This window comes from Balaenoptera acutorostrata, chromosome 2 (genome assembly GCF_949987535.1).
Source record: "Balaenoptera acutorostrata chromosome 2, mBalAcu1.1, whole genome shotgun sequence".
In the NCBI taxonomy this organism is placed as follows: Eukaryota; Metazoa; Chordata; class Mammalia; order Artiodactyla; family Balaenopteridae; genus Balaenoptera; species Balaenoptera acutorostrata.
In genome coordinates this window covers 59199442-59212357 of record NC_080065.1, presented here as the reverse complement: position 1 = coordinate 59212357, position 12916 = coordinate 59199442, and the positions used below count along the sequence as shown (strand labels likewise).

At 36.7% G+C, this 12916-nt stretch overlaps 1 protein-coding gene across 5 annotated transcripts in view; it reads right to left on the bottom strand.

Moving 5' to 3' along the window:
• Positions 1-12916, bottom strand: part of BDP1 (B double prime 1, subunit of RNA polymerase III transcription initiation factor IIIB) — an 88348-nt gene that overhangs the window by 18119 nt on the left and 57313 nt on the right. For 3 of the 5 annotated variants that reach the window (XM_007175951.2, XM_057540102.1, XM_028164942.2), the window contains exons 27-32: positions 9202-9238; positions 8626-8718; positions 7098-7323; positions 6592-6746; positions 1295-1445; positions 906-1086 (exon numbers count right to left, since the gene is read on the bottom strand). In XM_007175951.2, the coding sequence (XP_007176013.2) occupies positions 906-1086; positions 1295-1445; positions 6592-6746; positions 7098-7323; positions 8626-8718; positions 9202-9238 (843 nt within the window). The remainder of the gene's footprint in view (positions 1-905; positions 1087-1294; positions 1446-6591; positions 6747-7097; positions 7324-8625; positions 8719-9201; positions 9239-12916) is intronic. The other 2 variants (XM_057540100.1, XM_007175952.2) reach the window with 2 other exon arrangements.

Below are 12916 nucleotides of genomic sequence, written 5' to 3'. Positions count from 1 at the left end.
AACTTTGGACGTAACCCAAACTCCTTAGCAAGCCATAAAAATTCATTTTATGATCTGTCCCCAGGCTACCTAACTTCACCTCTAAGCACTTTCTTCATTTATATTCCACTCACAGCTACTTATACAGTCCCTGAGCATGTCATACTGTTTCACACTTGTTCTTTGTACATGTTCCTCTCCCTGTAACTGGCTAATTCATACTTGTTCTTCCAGATCAAGGGTTTGCTCAGTGCTAGATGCACATTAGAATAACCTGGGGAACTTTAAAAAAAAAAAAAAAAGCTAATGCCTGGGCTCCGCCCACTGCTCCCACCAGATTAGTTTTGCTGGATTGGGTTGAGGGCCACTCCAACTGAGTCTCACACAACTCTCTTTCATAACACCTATCAGACTGAGTTTAACCATTCATTTACTCATCTGTTCCTCACAAGGTTGTATTCCAAGTATCTCACACAGTATTGCACACACAACATCTCAATAAACACTTGCTCTGAGAATGAACTTCTCAGATCCAGGGGCTAAGAAGCAAGAGTTCTCTCTGTACAAAACACTTCCTTTTTCAAAGCTTTTACAACAAAGCTAGGTATTGGTTATTTTATCTCTATGTTCCAGAGACTAAAAACATATTCAGTACATTCTCGCAAAGGTAAAATTATAGGGAAAAAAAAAAGATCAGTGGTTGTCAGAGGTGGGGGGTGGAGAGAAGGAGTAATTAAAAAAGGACCCTGGAAAAGTTGGGGAGTGATGGAATTGTTCATGTATTGGTTATACGATTATATACGTTTATGAAAATCTGTAGAACTGAACACTAAAAAGGTCAAAGTTTATTGTGTGTAAATTAGAACTTAACATTTTAAATAAGGGATAAACAGCTAGCCACCCCGTTATATTTTACATTCTTTTACCTCTGGCACATGAAGTATAAGCACACTGTCTCCGTTAGAGTCCTTTCCCAGGGGCTCTTCGACAGAACTCTCACCAAGACCCATACCCAAACCAAGTGTGTGGGGCCTTGACTCAGACGAAACAACAGGGGCAACTGAAGACAGCTGAACCTCTGCAGACCTCCCTTCTTCATCTTCATCTCTGAAAGACAGATTAGTATGTATCTGAAATCAAGGAGACAACCACAGAACTATGTTTAGAGCTAGGTATGTCAAAGTTCATCTAATTTAACGGTTTTCAAACTTTTAAGATAGATTTAATGCAACAGAACAAATTCTTACAGCTACTGCTTATGCCTATAGTTGACACAGAATATAAATCAAATACCAGAATATCTTTCCTCTTTTACCTTCCAGTTAGGCGTGCTTCTTGTGAAATACTGGTTTCTTCAATACCGTGTACAGATGCCAATTTGCTCTGCTCCTTACTCTCTGCTGTTGTAACTGATTCAAGGTTTTTATCTTCTAATTCTCTTCCTTTAGAAGCATTTTTCTCAGTTTCTTAAATAAAAAACACATTTAAAATATAGCCCAAAATAGTAAAGTCAAAATCTCCATATTAGAAACATATTCTTTTTTCAAAGATCACTACATAGTGGCTCTTCCAAACTTCTCTTAATCCAAAAAGCAAGCTTATTCACATGGCAAAAAGGTGGTCTGGGTCAATTACACTTTTTAACATAAATGAGATAATTAATGAGTCTGCACTGCACACATTTCACTCCTGGCAGCCGCAGTTATTGTATCTCTACTTTACTGTAATAGCAGGTATAATCAGAAACCCACATACAGAAGAGGTTTAGAGGTGGGTACACATCAGGCCTGGCTGGTTCCACCTTGGGGGAAGTGTTGGGGAAGGAGCTGTTCTGTGATGAATAATGTCATAAAGCGGAAGAAAATGACGTCTGAATAAAAGAGGTAACTGGGGTCTGCACACTGAGAGACCTTCCGGGTACCGCTCAAGCCAAAGTAAGGAATTAACTAATTGAACCACAGGAATTGTTGGCGAAAAGAAAATCCCAGAGATCAAGACCCCCAAAACAGGGAAAAGATGATGCTAACTATGCAGATCTTCCACGTGTGGGGTTGAATACAATCTAGGCAGCCCACTACTTACACTGCTTTTCCTGCTCCCACTAGTACCCTAAGGGATTGGGACCTTGGCAGGGACGGGACATGGAAAGTATAGTGAGGCTATTGAAAGAATGAAATAAGAGCACTATGCAATCATACAGAAAGACTTTTTGTCAATATATTAATCTTTAAAAACAGCACTAACATACAAAGAACTCAATAATAAAAAGACAAATAACTCAATTCTAAAATGAGCATAGGGACTTCCCTTGCGGATCAGTGGTTAAGACTCTGCCTTCCAATATAGGGAGCGCAGGTTTGATCCCTGGTCAGGGAGCTAAGATCCCACATGCCTCACAGCCAAAAAAAAAAAAACCAAAACAGAAGCAATACTGTAACAAATTCAATAAAGACTTTAAAAATGATCCACATCAAAAAAAAAAAATCTTAAAAAATAAAATAAAATGAGCATAGATCTTGAGAGACATTTCTCTAAAGATATGCAAATAAGCACATAAAAAGATACTCAACATCATTAGTGAACAGGGAAATGCAAATCAAAACCACAATGAGACACCACAGAAATACAAAGGATCATAAGAGACTACTACAAACAACTATATGCCAATAAAATGGACAACTTGGAAGAAATGGACAAATTCTTAGAAAGGTCAACCTTCCAAGACTGAACCAGGAAGAAACAGAAAATATAAACAGACCAATCACAAGTAATGAAATTGAAACTTCAATTAAAAATCTTCCAACAAACAAAAGTCCAGGACCAGATGGCTTCACAGGCAAATTCTATCAAACATCTGGAGAAGAGCTAACACCCATCCTTCTCAAACTCTTCCAAAAAATTGCAGAGGAAGGAACACTCCCAAGATCATTCTACGAAGCCACCATCACCCTGATACCAAAACCAGACAAAGATATCACAAAGAAAGAAAATTACAGGCCAATATCACTGATGAACATAGACACAAAAATCCTCAACAGAATACTAGCAAACAGAATCCAACAAGACAAATCAATCAATGTGATACACCATATTAACAAATTAAAGAATAAAAACCATATGATCATCTCATTAGATGCAGAAAAAGCTTTTGACAAAATTCAACACCCATTTATGATAAAAACTCTACAGAAAGTGGGCATAGAGGGAACCTACCTCAACATAATAAAGGCCGTATATGACAAACCCACAGCAAACATCATTCTCAGTGGTGAAAAACTGAAAGCATTTCCTCTAAGATCAGGAACAAGACAAGGATGTCCACTCTCACCACTATTAATCAACATAGTTTTGGAAGTCCTAGCCACGGAAATCAGAGAAGAAAAAGAAAGAGAAGGAATCCAAATTGGAAAAGAAGAAGTAAAACTGTCACTGTTTGCAGATGACATGATACTATACATAGAGAATCCTAAAGATGCTACCAGAAAACTACGAGAGCTAATCAGTGAATGTGGTAAAGCTGCAGGACACAAAATTAATGCACAGAAATCTCTTGCATTCCTATACACTAACAACAAAAGATCAGAAAGAGAAATTAAGGAAACAATCCCATTTACCACTGCAACAAAAAGAATAAAATACCTAGGAATAAGCCTACCTAAGGAGGTAAAGACCTGTACTCAGAAAACTATAAGACACTGATGAAAGAAATCAAAAATGACACAAACAGAGAGATATACCATGTTCTTGGATTGGAAGAATAAATATTGTCAAAATAACTATACTACCCAAAGCAATCTACAGATTCAATGCAATCTCTATCAAATTACCAATGGCATTTTTCAGAGAATTAGAACAAAACATTTTACAATTTATATGGAAACACAAAAGACCCTGAATAGCCAAAGCAATCTTGAAAAAGAAAAACGGAGCTGGAAGAATCAGGCTCCCTGACCTCTGACTATACTACAGAGCTACAATAATCAAGACAGTATGGTACTGGCACAAAAACAGAAATATAGATCAATGGTACAGGATAGAAAGCCCAGAGATGAACCAACACACCTATGGTTACCTAATCTATGACAAAGTAGGCAAGACTATACAATGGAGAAAAGACAGTCTCGTTAATAAGTGGTGCTGGGAAAACTGGACAGCTACATGTAAAAGAATGAAATTAGAATACTCCCTAACACCATACACAAAAATAAACTCAAAATGGATTAAAGTCCTAAATGTAAAACCAGACACTATAAAACTCTTAGAGGAAAACACAGGAAGAACACTCTTTGACATAAATCACAGCAAGATCTTTTTTGACCCACCTCCTAGAGTAATGACTATAAAAACAAAAATAAACAAATGGAACCTAATAAAACTTAAAAGATTTTGACCAAAAGGAACCCATAAACAAGACAAAAAGACAACCCTCAGAAAGGGAGAAAATATTTGCAAACGAAGCAACTGACAAGGGATTAATCTCCAAAATATACTAACAGCTCATGAAGCTCAGTATCAAAAAAAAACAAACCCAATCAAAAAATGGGCAGAAGACCTAAATAGACTTTTCTCCAAAGAAGACATACAGATGGCCAAGAGGCACATAAAAAGATGCTCAACATCACTAATTATTAGAGAAATGCAGATCAAAACTACAATGGGGTATCACCTCACACCGGTCAGAATGGCCATTATCAAAAAATCCACAAACAGTAAATGCTAGAGAGGGTGTGGAGAAAAGGGAACTCTCTTGCTCTGTTGGTGGGAATGTAAATTGATACAGCCACTATGAAGAACAGTATGGAGGTTCCCTAAAAAACTAAAAATAGAACTACCATACGACCCAACAATCCCACTACTAGGCATATACCCTGAGAAAACTATAATTCAAAAAGACACATGCACCCCAATGTTCATTGCAGCACTATTTACAATAGCCAGGACATGGAAGCAACATAAATGTCCATGAACAGATGCATGGATAAAGAAGATGTGGTACATATATACAATGGAATATTACTCAGCCATAAAAAGGAATGAAATTGGGTCATTTGTAGAGACGTGGGTGGACCTAGAATCTGTCATACAGAGTGAAGTAAGTCAGAAAGAGAAAAATATTGTATATTTTAATGCATATACGTGGAATCTAGAAAAATGTTACAGATGAACCTATTTGCAGGGCAGGAATAGAGACGTAGACGTAGAGAACGGACAGACGTGTGGACATGAGCAGGGGGGAAGGGGGGGGTAGGATGAATTGGAAGATTGGGACTGACATATATACACTACCATGTGTAAAACAGATAGCTAGTGGGAACCTGCTGTATAGTGCAGGGAGCTCAGCTCGTTGCTCTGTGGTGACCTAGATGGGTGGGATGGGGGCAGTGGGTGGGAGGGAGGTCCAAGAGCAAGGGGATATATGTATACATATAGCTGATTCACTTCGTTGTACAGCAAAAACACAACATTGTAAAGCAATTATACCCCAATTAAAACACACACACACGCACACACACACACACACACACACACAATGAGATAGCACTTCACACCCATAGGATAGCTATACTCAAAGAGACAAATAATAACAAGTGTATGGGAGGATGCAGAGAAACTGAAACCCTCACCGAATATTGGTAAAAATATAAAATGGTGCAGCCACTTTTCTAACAGTTTGGCAGTTCCTCAAAAGGTTAAACACAGAATTACCACATGACCCAACAATTCTACTTGTAGGTATAAACCCAAGAGAAATAAAAGTATATGTCCACACAAAAACTTATAAATGACTGTTCTTAGCAGCATTATTTATAATACGCAAAAGTTGAATATACTAACCATTGAATTGTACTTTTTTTTTTCTTTACTTTTTGGCCACTCAGCACAGTTTATGGGATCTTAGTTCCCTGACCAGGGATCGAACCCGTGCCCCTGCAGTGGAAGCGTGGAGTCCTAACCACCGGACCACCAGGGAAATCCCGACTTGTACACTTCAAATGGGTGAATTCTATGGTATGTGAATTATCTCAATAAAATTGTTATTTTTAAGAAGTGCTGAATAGTATATATGATATAGTATACATATATTTTTGTTCTTGCTGAAAGGAATATACATGTGTATACATATATATGTATGTGTGTATGTATATATATGGGTGCTTGTCTGTATATACACACACCCTTATTTAGATGCTTATGTGTAAAAAACATTTTTAGACGTCTACAATAAAAACTGATACTGGAAATGGGATTAGGGGCTGGGAACCAAGAAAGAGGGAGGTTTTAAAATTTTTGACTTTTGGGTACTGTCTTATTTTTTGCCACATGCATGTATGCCTAAGAAATGTTTGCTTGAGTATTCATGTATAAACACACACAGAAAAAAATATATATGAAGAGAAAGTTTGATCAAGTAAATATAGTGAAAGAGTAATAATTACTGAAGCTAGTTGGTGGATTTATGGGTATTTATTTTATAGCTCATTCTACTTTCTGTATGTTTTAACTTTTTAACAGTTAAAATAATTGTAACAACTGAATATTCCATTTGAAATGCTAATGAAATTTCTTGGGTCAAAGTAATTTTGTAACTTTCAAGGGAACAATAAAGTTTACCTCTTTGAATTTCCACTTCTCCTTTAGTTACAAACAAACTGGGAACTTCCTGATGAGCACCAAACCTGCTGGTCCCTAACATTTTCTTAAGATTTGGCTTAGGCTTGGCAAATCTACTTCTCATTCTCATATTATTGGTCACTTCTGAAGTTGTCCTAGAAACAGATGGGAAGAAAGAGAAATTGATCAACTGTGTAAGAATTCTCTCAGGATTCTGTGTAAGAATCTGGACCATGTCTGTAAAACTGGGACTATATTTACATAAAACTGTTTCATTAAAGCTTAAAACACCCATTGTGGTAATTTTAATATGCAAACCATTAAACTAAAATCAAAATCTGCTAAATCTTACTTTAAAGGGTGAAAAATTAGCACTGCCCACCTTACATTTGTTACTCAAAGCTATTGGCCAAATTGATGGTTGGTTTATATATATTTATTAATTGAACACTAATTTATTTTGTAAAACTCAAAAAACAATAACAGTTTAATAAAGCAAAATAAACCTGGATGATATGGAGTTTTCCTTTACTTCTTCCATTAAACCAATTTCTTCTTTAGTACTTTGTTCATCCAATATAATCTTGTTTTCTTCTACTGATGGAGATGTACTACGGATAGGTGAAGAAGGTTCCTGACATTCATGAACAATTTTGAGATTTGTATTATCTGGGCAAAACGGAATATGGCTTTTATCGTTTGAATGAACATCAGGAAGTACACATACTCCTACTGCAGAAAAAACCAGAAAATTAAAATTGGCCAAATACAAATAGATGTCCAAATAAATCCTTTAACATGCAGCAACGGTAGAATTCTGTTATTTTTATTTTTAATTTTTTTTTTTTTCTGGCCGCACCACGCAGCATGCAGGATCTTAGTTCCCCGACCAGGGATTGAACCTGTGCCCACTTCAGTGGAAGCAGGGAGTCTTAACCACTGGACCGCCAGGGAATTCCCTGATTTTTTTTTTTTTTTTTTTAAGTAAGCAATGTGTTAAAGATTTATTCAATTCATTAGGAGAGGACTAGCAGAATGATAAAATGGGTAAAACACATTTGAGAAACTGACTATGTTTTTTTAAAGTCTGCTCTTTTTGGCTCCAACTTGAAATTTATGACCTCATATTTCATGCCAGAGATTTGACATGTTCTAAGTTTAATAATTCTTATAGACTGAAACTTTTCTGTTATTACAATTAAAAATAAATCTTTTTGTTACTTTCAGTAACTATATAACCTCAGATGAATTTCCAGATAGGATTATCTTCATTTATATTTTTTAAAACCTGTATTTTACGTTCTAGACATTTGTGACAGGCTACAATGCAATACTCTGCCATTGAAAAAGGAGCTCTATAGGGAACACAAATCAGAGACTTTCCTGATAAATATATAGTTATGAGCCAAGAAATCTGACACTTAAAACAAATGGCAGGTCACTCATCAGCAGTTAAAATGATTAACAGGATTATAAGTAACATGATTATCCATTTAATGTAAAGTAGAAGGTACTTTGATAGTAAAGACCATAGCCTAAAATAAAATACTAAGAGTCTGGGTTGACATATTTTTTGGCTCAGTCCAAACTAACAGAATAGTCTAAACTAAATTATCTCAATGACTACTATTGCCCCTTCATACTGTATTTGACTGTCATGTAATTGTGAAGACTATCTAAAGCAGCGGCTCCTTCGCTAAAGAAACATGTATGAAGAGATCAGTGATCAAGGAGTTCAGTTAACCAATGATGTTTATGATGATAAAGGCAGAGGATTCACTAGATTAACTATTCTACAAATACAAATTATCCTTAATAAACCCAGTGCACTATATGGAAATGGAGGCCATTAGAGGGCTAAGTAAGTAGGATGGATCAATGCACACATATTACCTTTTCTGGAAAAATAACACAGTGATGCCAACTTCAAATGTAAAAGGCAGATATTCACTTAATATTCAAATATGGGTATATTTCTTAAAAGTTGGATTTTAAAGGTTTCTTTTTTTGGTAGGACTTATCTTTTATTCTTACCGTCACTCTGTTCTGTACTGATCTCTGACTGCAACACCAGACCTCCCATTGTAAGTAAAGTTATGGCAGCTTCAGTGCTTCCATCGTTGGTACCTTGTGAAAAACCAGATCAACATTAAAATAGAAGAATGAATCGGGAAATTTATGTTTGGTTGCTTAGAAAAGAGTTTTAATTTAGGTGTTTATCCTCTAGTAACAAGTTTCAAAACCCTCCATACCACTAACCCCTTACTAGGGTAGTATTTCATTCAGCTTATATACTGTAAATAGAGCATCAACTGCTGACTTTTACTCACTGAAAATGCCTCCTCCTCGTTAAATAACTTAATACCTTCAACGGAAATACATCTGTGCAAATCAGAGAAAATAAATACTTCTTTATCAAACATCTAATCACTCTCTAAAGTAGCATTCCAAGAATCCAAGTTTCTCCTAGAGATAACATATTCAAACTGCTGGATCTTTTCATTCAATTCTCCAGCAAACTGACTCATTTACTAATTACCACCACTATTAAATCACTCTGTTCGTTGGTGTTAACCAAGTATTTTTAGCTGTTTCCTTATTAACAGTTACCTGTTTCTGCTTGGGAATGTTCACCTGTGGTCATTTCCTAAAAGAGGAAAAGAAAATAATAGCTTAGGTATTTTCCCAAACACATGTTCTATATCTCAAAGCACTACATTTTACAGGTCTTTCTATGCTTTTGGTTACAATGGAGTGGAAATTTATAATTATTCATAAAATTTCATAAACAAGAACAGAAATCATTTAAAAGCCAAATATTTTCATCTCTTGCTCCTTCTTTTACCTTTTGCTTGTATTATATGCAAATTTTAATTCTGATCATATGCAACAAGCATCTGCCCTTCTTACTTCTTCAATTTCATAATCCAACTTTAGTCACATCTGCTGCTAGTTTTGACTCAATGGAAACCAAGGTCTGAACAATATCACAAATTTTTTACACTACTAGGTAGCTTAAAAATTAAATGAATATTAATAAATTAAGAAGTTATAGGATCTATGTCCAGCATGACAGCATGAGGAGCTCTGCTGACCCTCTCCCCAATGAAACTGGTAAAATTTATTAAAGAACCACCATTTAAAGCCTCTGGAAATGGTCCTAAGGGCGTAAGATGCAAATATATTCAATAAAATTGTTGAAAATTCAGTAACAAAGGTGAAAGTCTGTGGTATTTGAGCTAAGACTGCTCTCTCCCTCCTTCCAGCTCAGTGAGGCAGACTCCACCTCAGACTGCTGCGGCCAGGAAAACAGGGTCCCTTCTCCCTGCAGGCCCCACTTGGAGGGCTTTCAGCTCCTAATACCACAAGAACCTGGTGTCAGATTCATCAGAGATAATAGGCCAGTATCTATTATGAATATGGCCAAAAAAATCCTCACTAAAATACTAGCAAACTGAATCCAACAACATATAAAAATTATATGCCATGGGGACTTCCCTGGTGGTCCAGTGGTAAAGAATCCACCTTCCAATGCAGGGGACGGGGGTTCGATCCCTGGTCAGGGAACTAAGATCCCACATTTCGCGGGGCAACTAAGCCCGTGTGCCACAACTACTGGGCTCACGTGCCTGAACAAGAGAGCCACAAACTACGGAGCCCACGCGCCCTGGAGCCCATGTGCCACAACGAAGACCTGACGCAGCCAAAAAAATAAAGAAAATAAATAAATATCAAAAAAAAAATTATATGCCATGACTAAGTAGAACTTATCCCAGGGATACAACTTTTGGTTTAACATCCAAAATTCAATCAATGTAATACATCATATCAATACAATAAAAGACAATTACATGATCATCTCAAGAGATGCAGAAAAAGCATATGACAAATTCCAACACTCTTTCATGATAAAACACTCACACAAACTAGGAATAGAATGGAACTTTTTCAATTTGAAAAAGGGTATCTATGAAAAAAATCACATCTAACATCAAACTTAATGGTGAAAGACTGGATGCTTTCCCCTACTTTTATTCAACATTGTACTGGAGTTCTAGACAGGGTAATTAGGCAAGAAAAGAAATAAAAGACATCCAGACTGGAATGTGTTATAAACTGAATTATGTCTTTCAGAAAGATATGTTGAAGTCTTAACCCCCAGTACTGTGAAGGTGACCTTATTTGGAAATAGGGTCTTCCTAGATGTAATCAAGTGAAGATGAGGTTATAGTGGATTAGGGTTAGCCTTAATCCAATAAGACTGGTGTCCTTATAAGAAAAGAAACACAGACACGCATACAGGGACAACACCATGTGGCAATGGAGGCAAAGGTTGGACTTGTGTCGCCACAAGCCAAGGAATGACAAGGAATGCCAGCAACTGCCAGAAGGTAAGAGAAAGGCCCAAGATGATTTCTACCTCAGAGCCACCAGAAGGACCCATCACCAGGGGCATCTTGATTTTGGAATTCTAGCCTCTAGAACTATGACAGAATAAATTTCTGTGGTTTTAAGCCACCCAGTTCGTGGTACTTTGTTACAGCAGCCCTACAAAAGTAATACAGAAAGACAGAAGTAAAACTATCTCTATTCACATATGCCATGATCTTATATGTAGAAAATCCTAAGGAATCCACTAAAAAACTATTAGAACTAATAAATGAGTCCAGCAAAGTTGCAGGATACAAGACCAATATACAAAATCAAAAGTATTCCTATAAACTTGCAATAAACAAACCAAAAATGAAATTAAGGAAACAATTCCATTCACAATAGCATCAAAAATAACAATATACTTGAAAATGAAGTTAAGGAAATGCAAAGCTCATACTCTGAAAACTACAAACATTGTTGAAAGAAACCAAAGAAGAGCTAAGTAAATGGGAAAATATCCCATGTTCATTGACTGAAAGACTCAAACATTGTTAAGAGGGCAACACCTGCTCCCCCAACTGATCTACAGATTCAGTGCAATCCCAACCAGAATCTCAGCTGACGTCTTTGTAGAAACTGACAAGTTGATTTCAAAATTCATATGGAATTGCAAGGGACCCATGATAGCCAAAACAATCCTAAAAAGAGAATAAAATAGGATGACTTACACTTTTTAATTCCAAAACTTATTACCAATAGAGCCTCACCAGCATAGAGACAGACAAATAAATCAATGGAATAGAATTGAGCATCCACCTATCTGCAGCCAATGAATTTTTGACAAAAATAAAAGACAATTCAATAGGGAAAGAACAGTTTTTTCAAAGAAATGGTGCAACAACTAGATAGTCATACGCAAAAGAATGAAGTGGGACTCTAATCTCATACCATATAAAAAATTAACTCAAAATGGGGAGAATTCCCTGGCAGTCCAACAGTTAGCACTTGGTGCTTCCACTGCTGGGGGCCCGGGTTCAATCCCTGGTCGGAGAACTAAGATCCCACAAGCCGTGTGGCATGGCCAAAAAAAAAAAAACTCAAAATGGATTAAAGACTTAAATCTAAAACAGGAGTAAATCTTCAGGACCTTGGCTTTGGGAAAGGATTCTTAGATATGACAACAAAAGCATGAGCAACAAAAGAAAAAAATAGATAAATGAAGTCCAAGTACTCTAAAACAGTGGTCTGCAACCTTTTTTGGCACCAGGGACCAGTTTCGTGGAAGACAATTTTTCCACAGATGGGGGAGGAGAGCAGATGGTTCAGATGGTAATGAAAGTGATGGGGAGCAATGGGGAGCGGCAGGTGAAGCTTCACTCGCTCACCCGCTGCTCACCTCCTGCTGTGTGGCCCGGTTCCAAACAGGCCTCAGACCTGTACCGGTCCACGGCCCAGGGGTTGGGGACCCCTGCTCTAAAGGAAACCATCAAGAAAATGAAAAGACAACCCACAGAATGAGAAAAAATATCTGAAAATCATGTATACGATTAGGAACTTGTACCCAGAATATAAAAAAATTCTTACAACTCAATAAAAAAAAGACAAATAGACCAAAAAAATTTTTAAATGGGCAAAGACTCCAAATAGACATTTCTCCAAAGAAGATACAAAAATGGCCAATAATAGCACATGAAAAGATGCTCAACATCATTAATCATTAGGGAATGCAAATCAAAACCATAATGAGGTACCATTTCAAACCTACTAGGATGGTTAGATCCAAAAAATCAAACAACAAATATTGTCAGGATGTGAAGAAATTGGAACCCTCATACACTGCTGGTGGGAATATAAAATGGTCCAGCAGCTTTGGAAAGCAGTTTGCTAGTTCCTGAAACGATTAAACAAAGTTACCATACGACACAGCAATTATACTTCTAGGAATGTACCC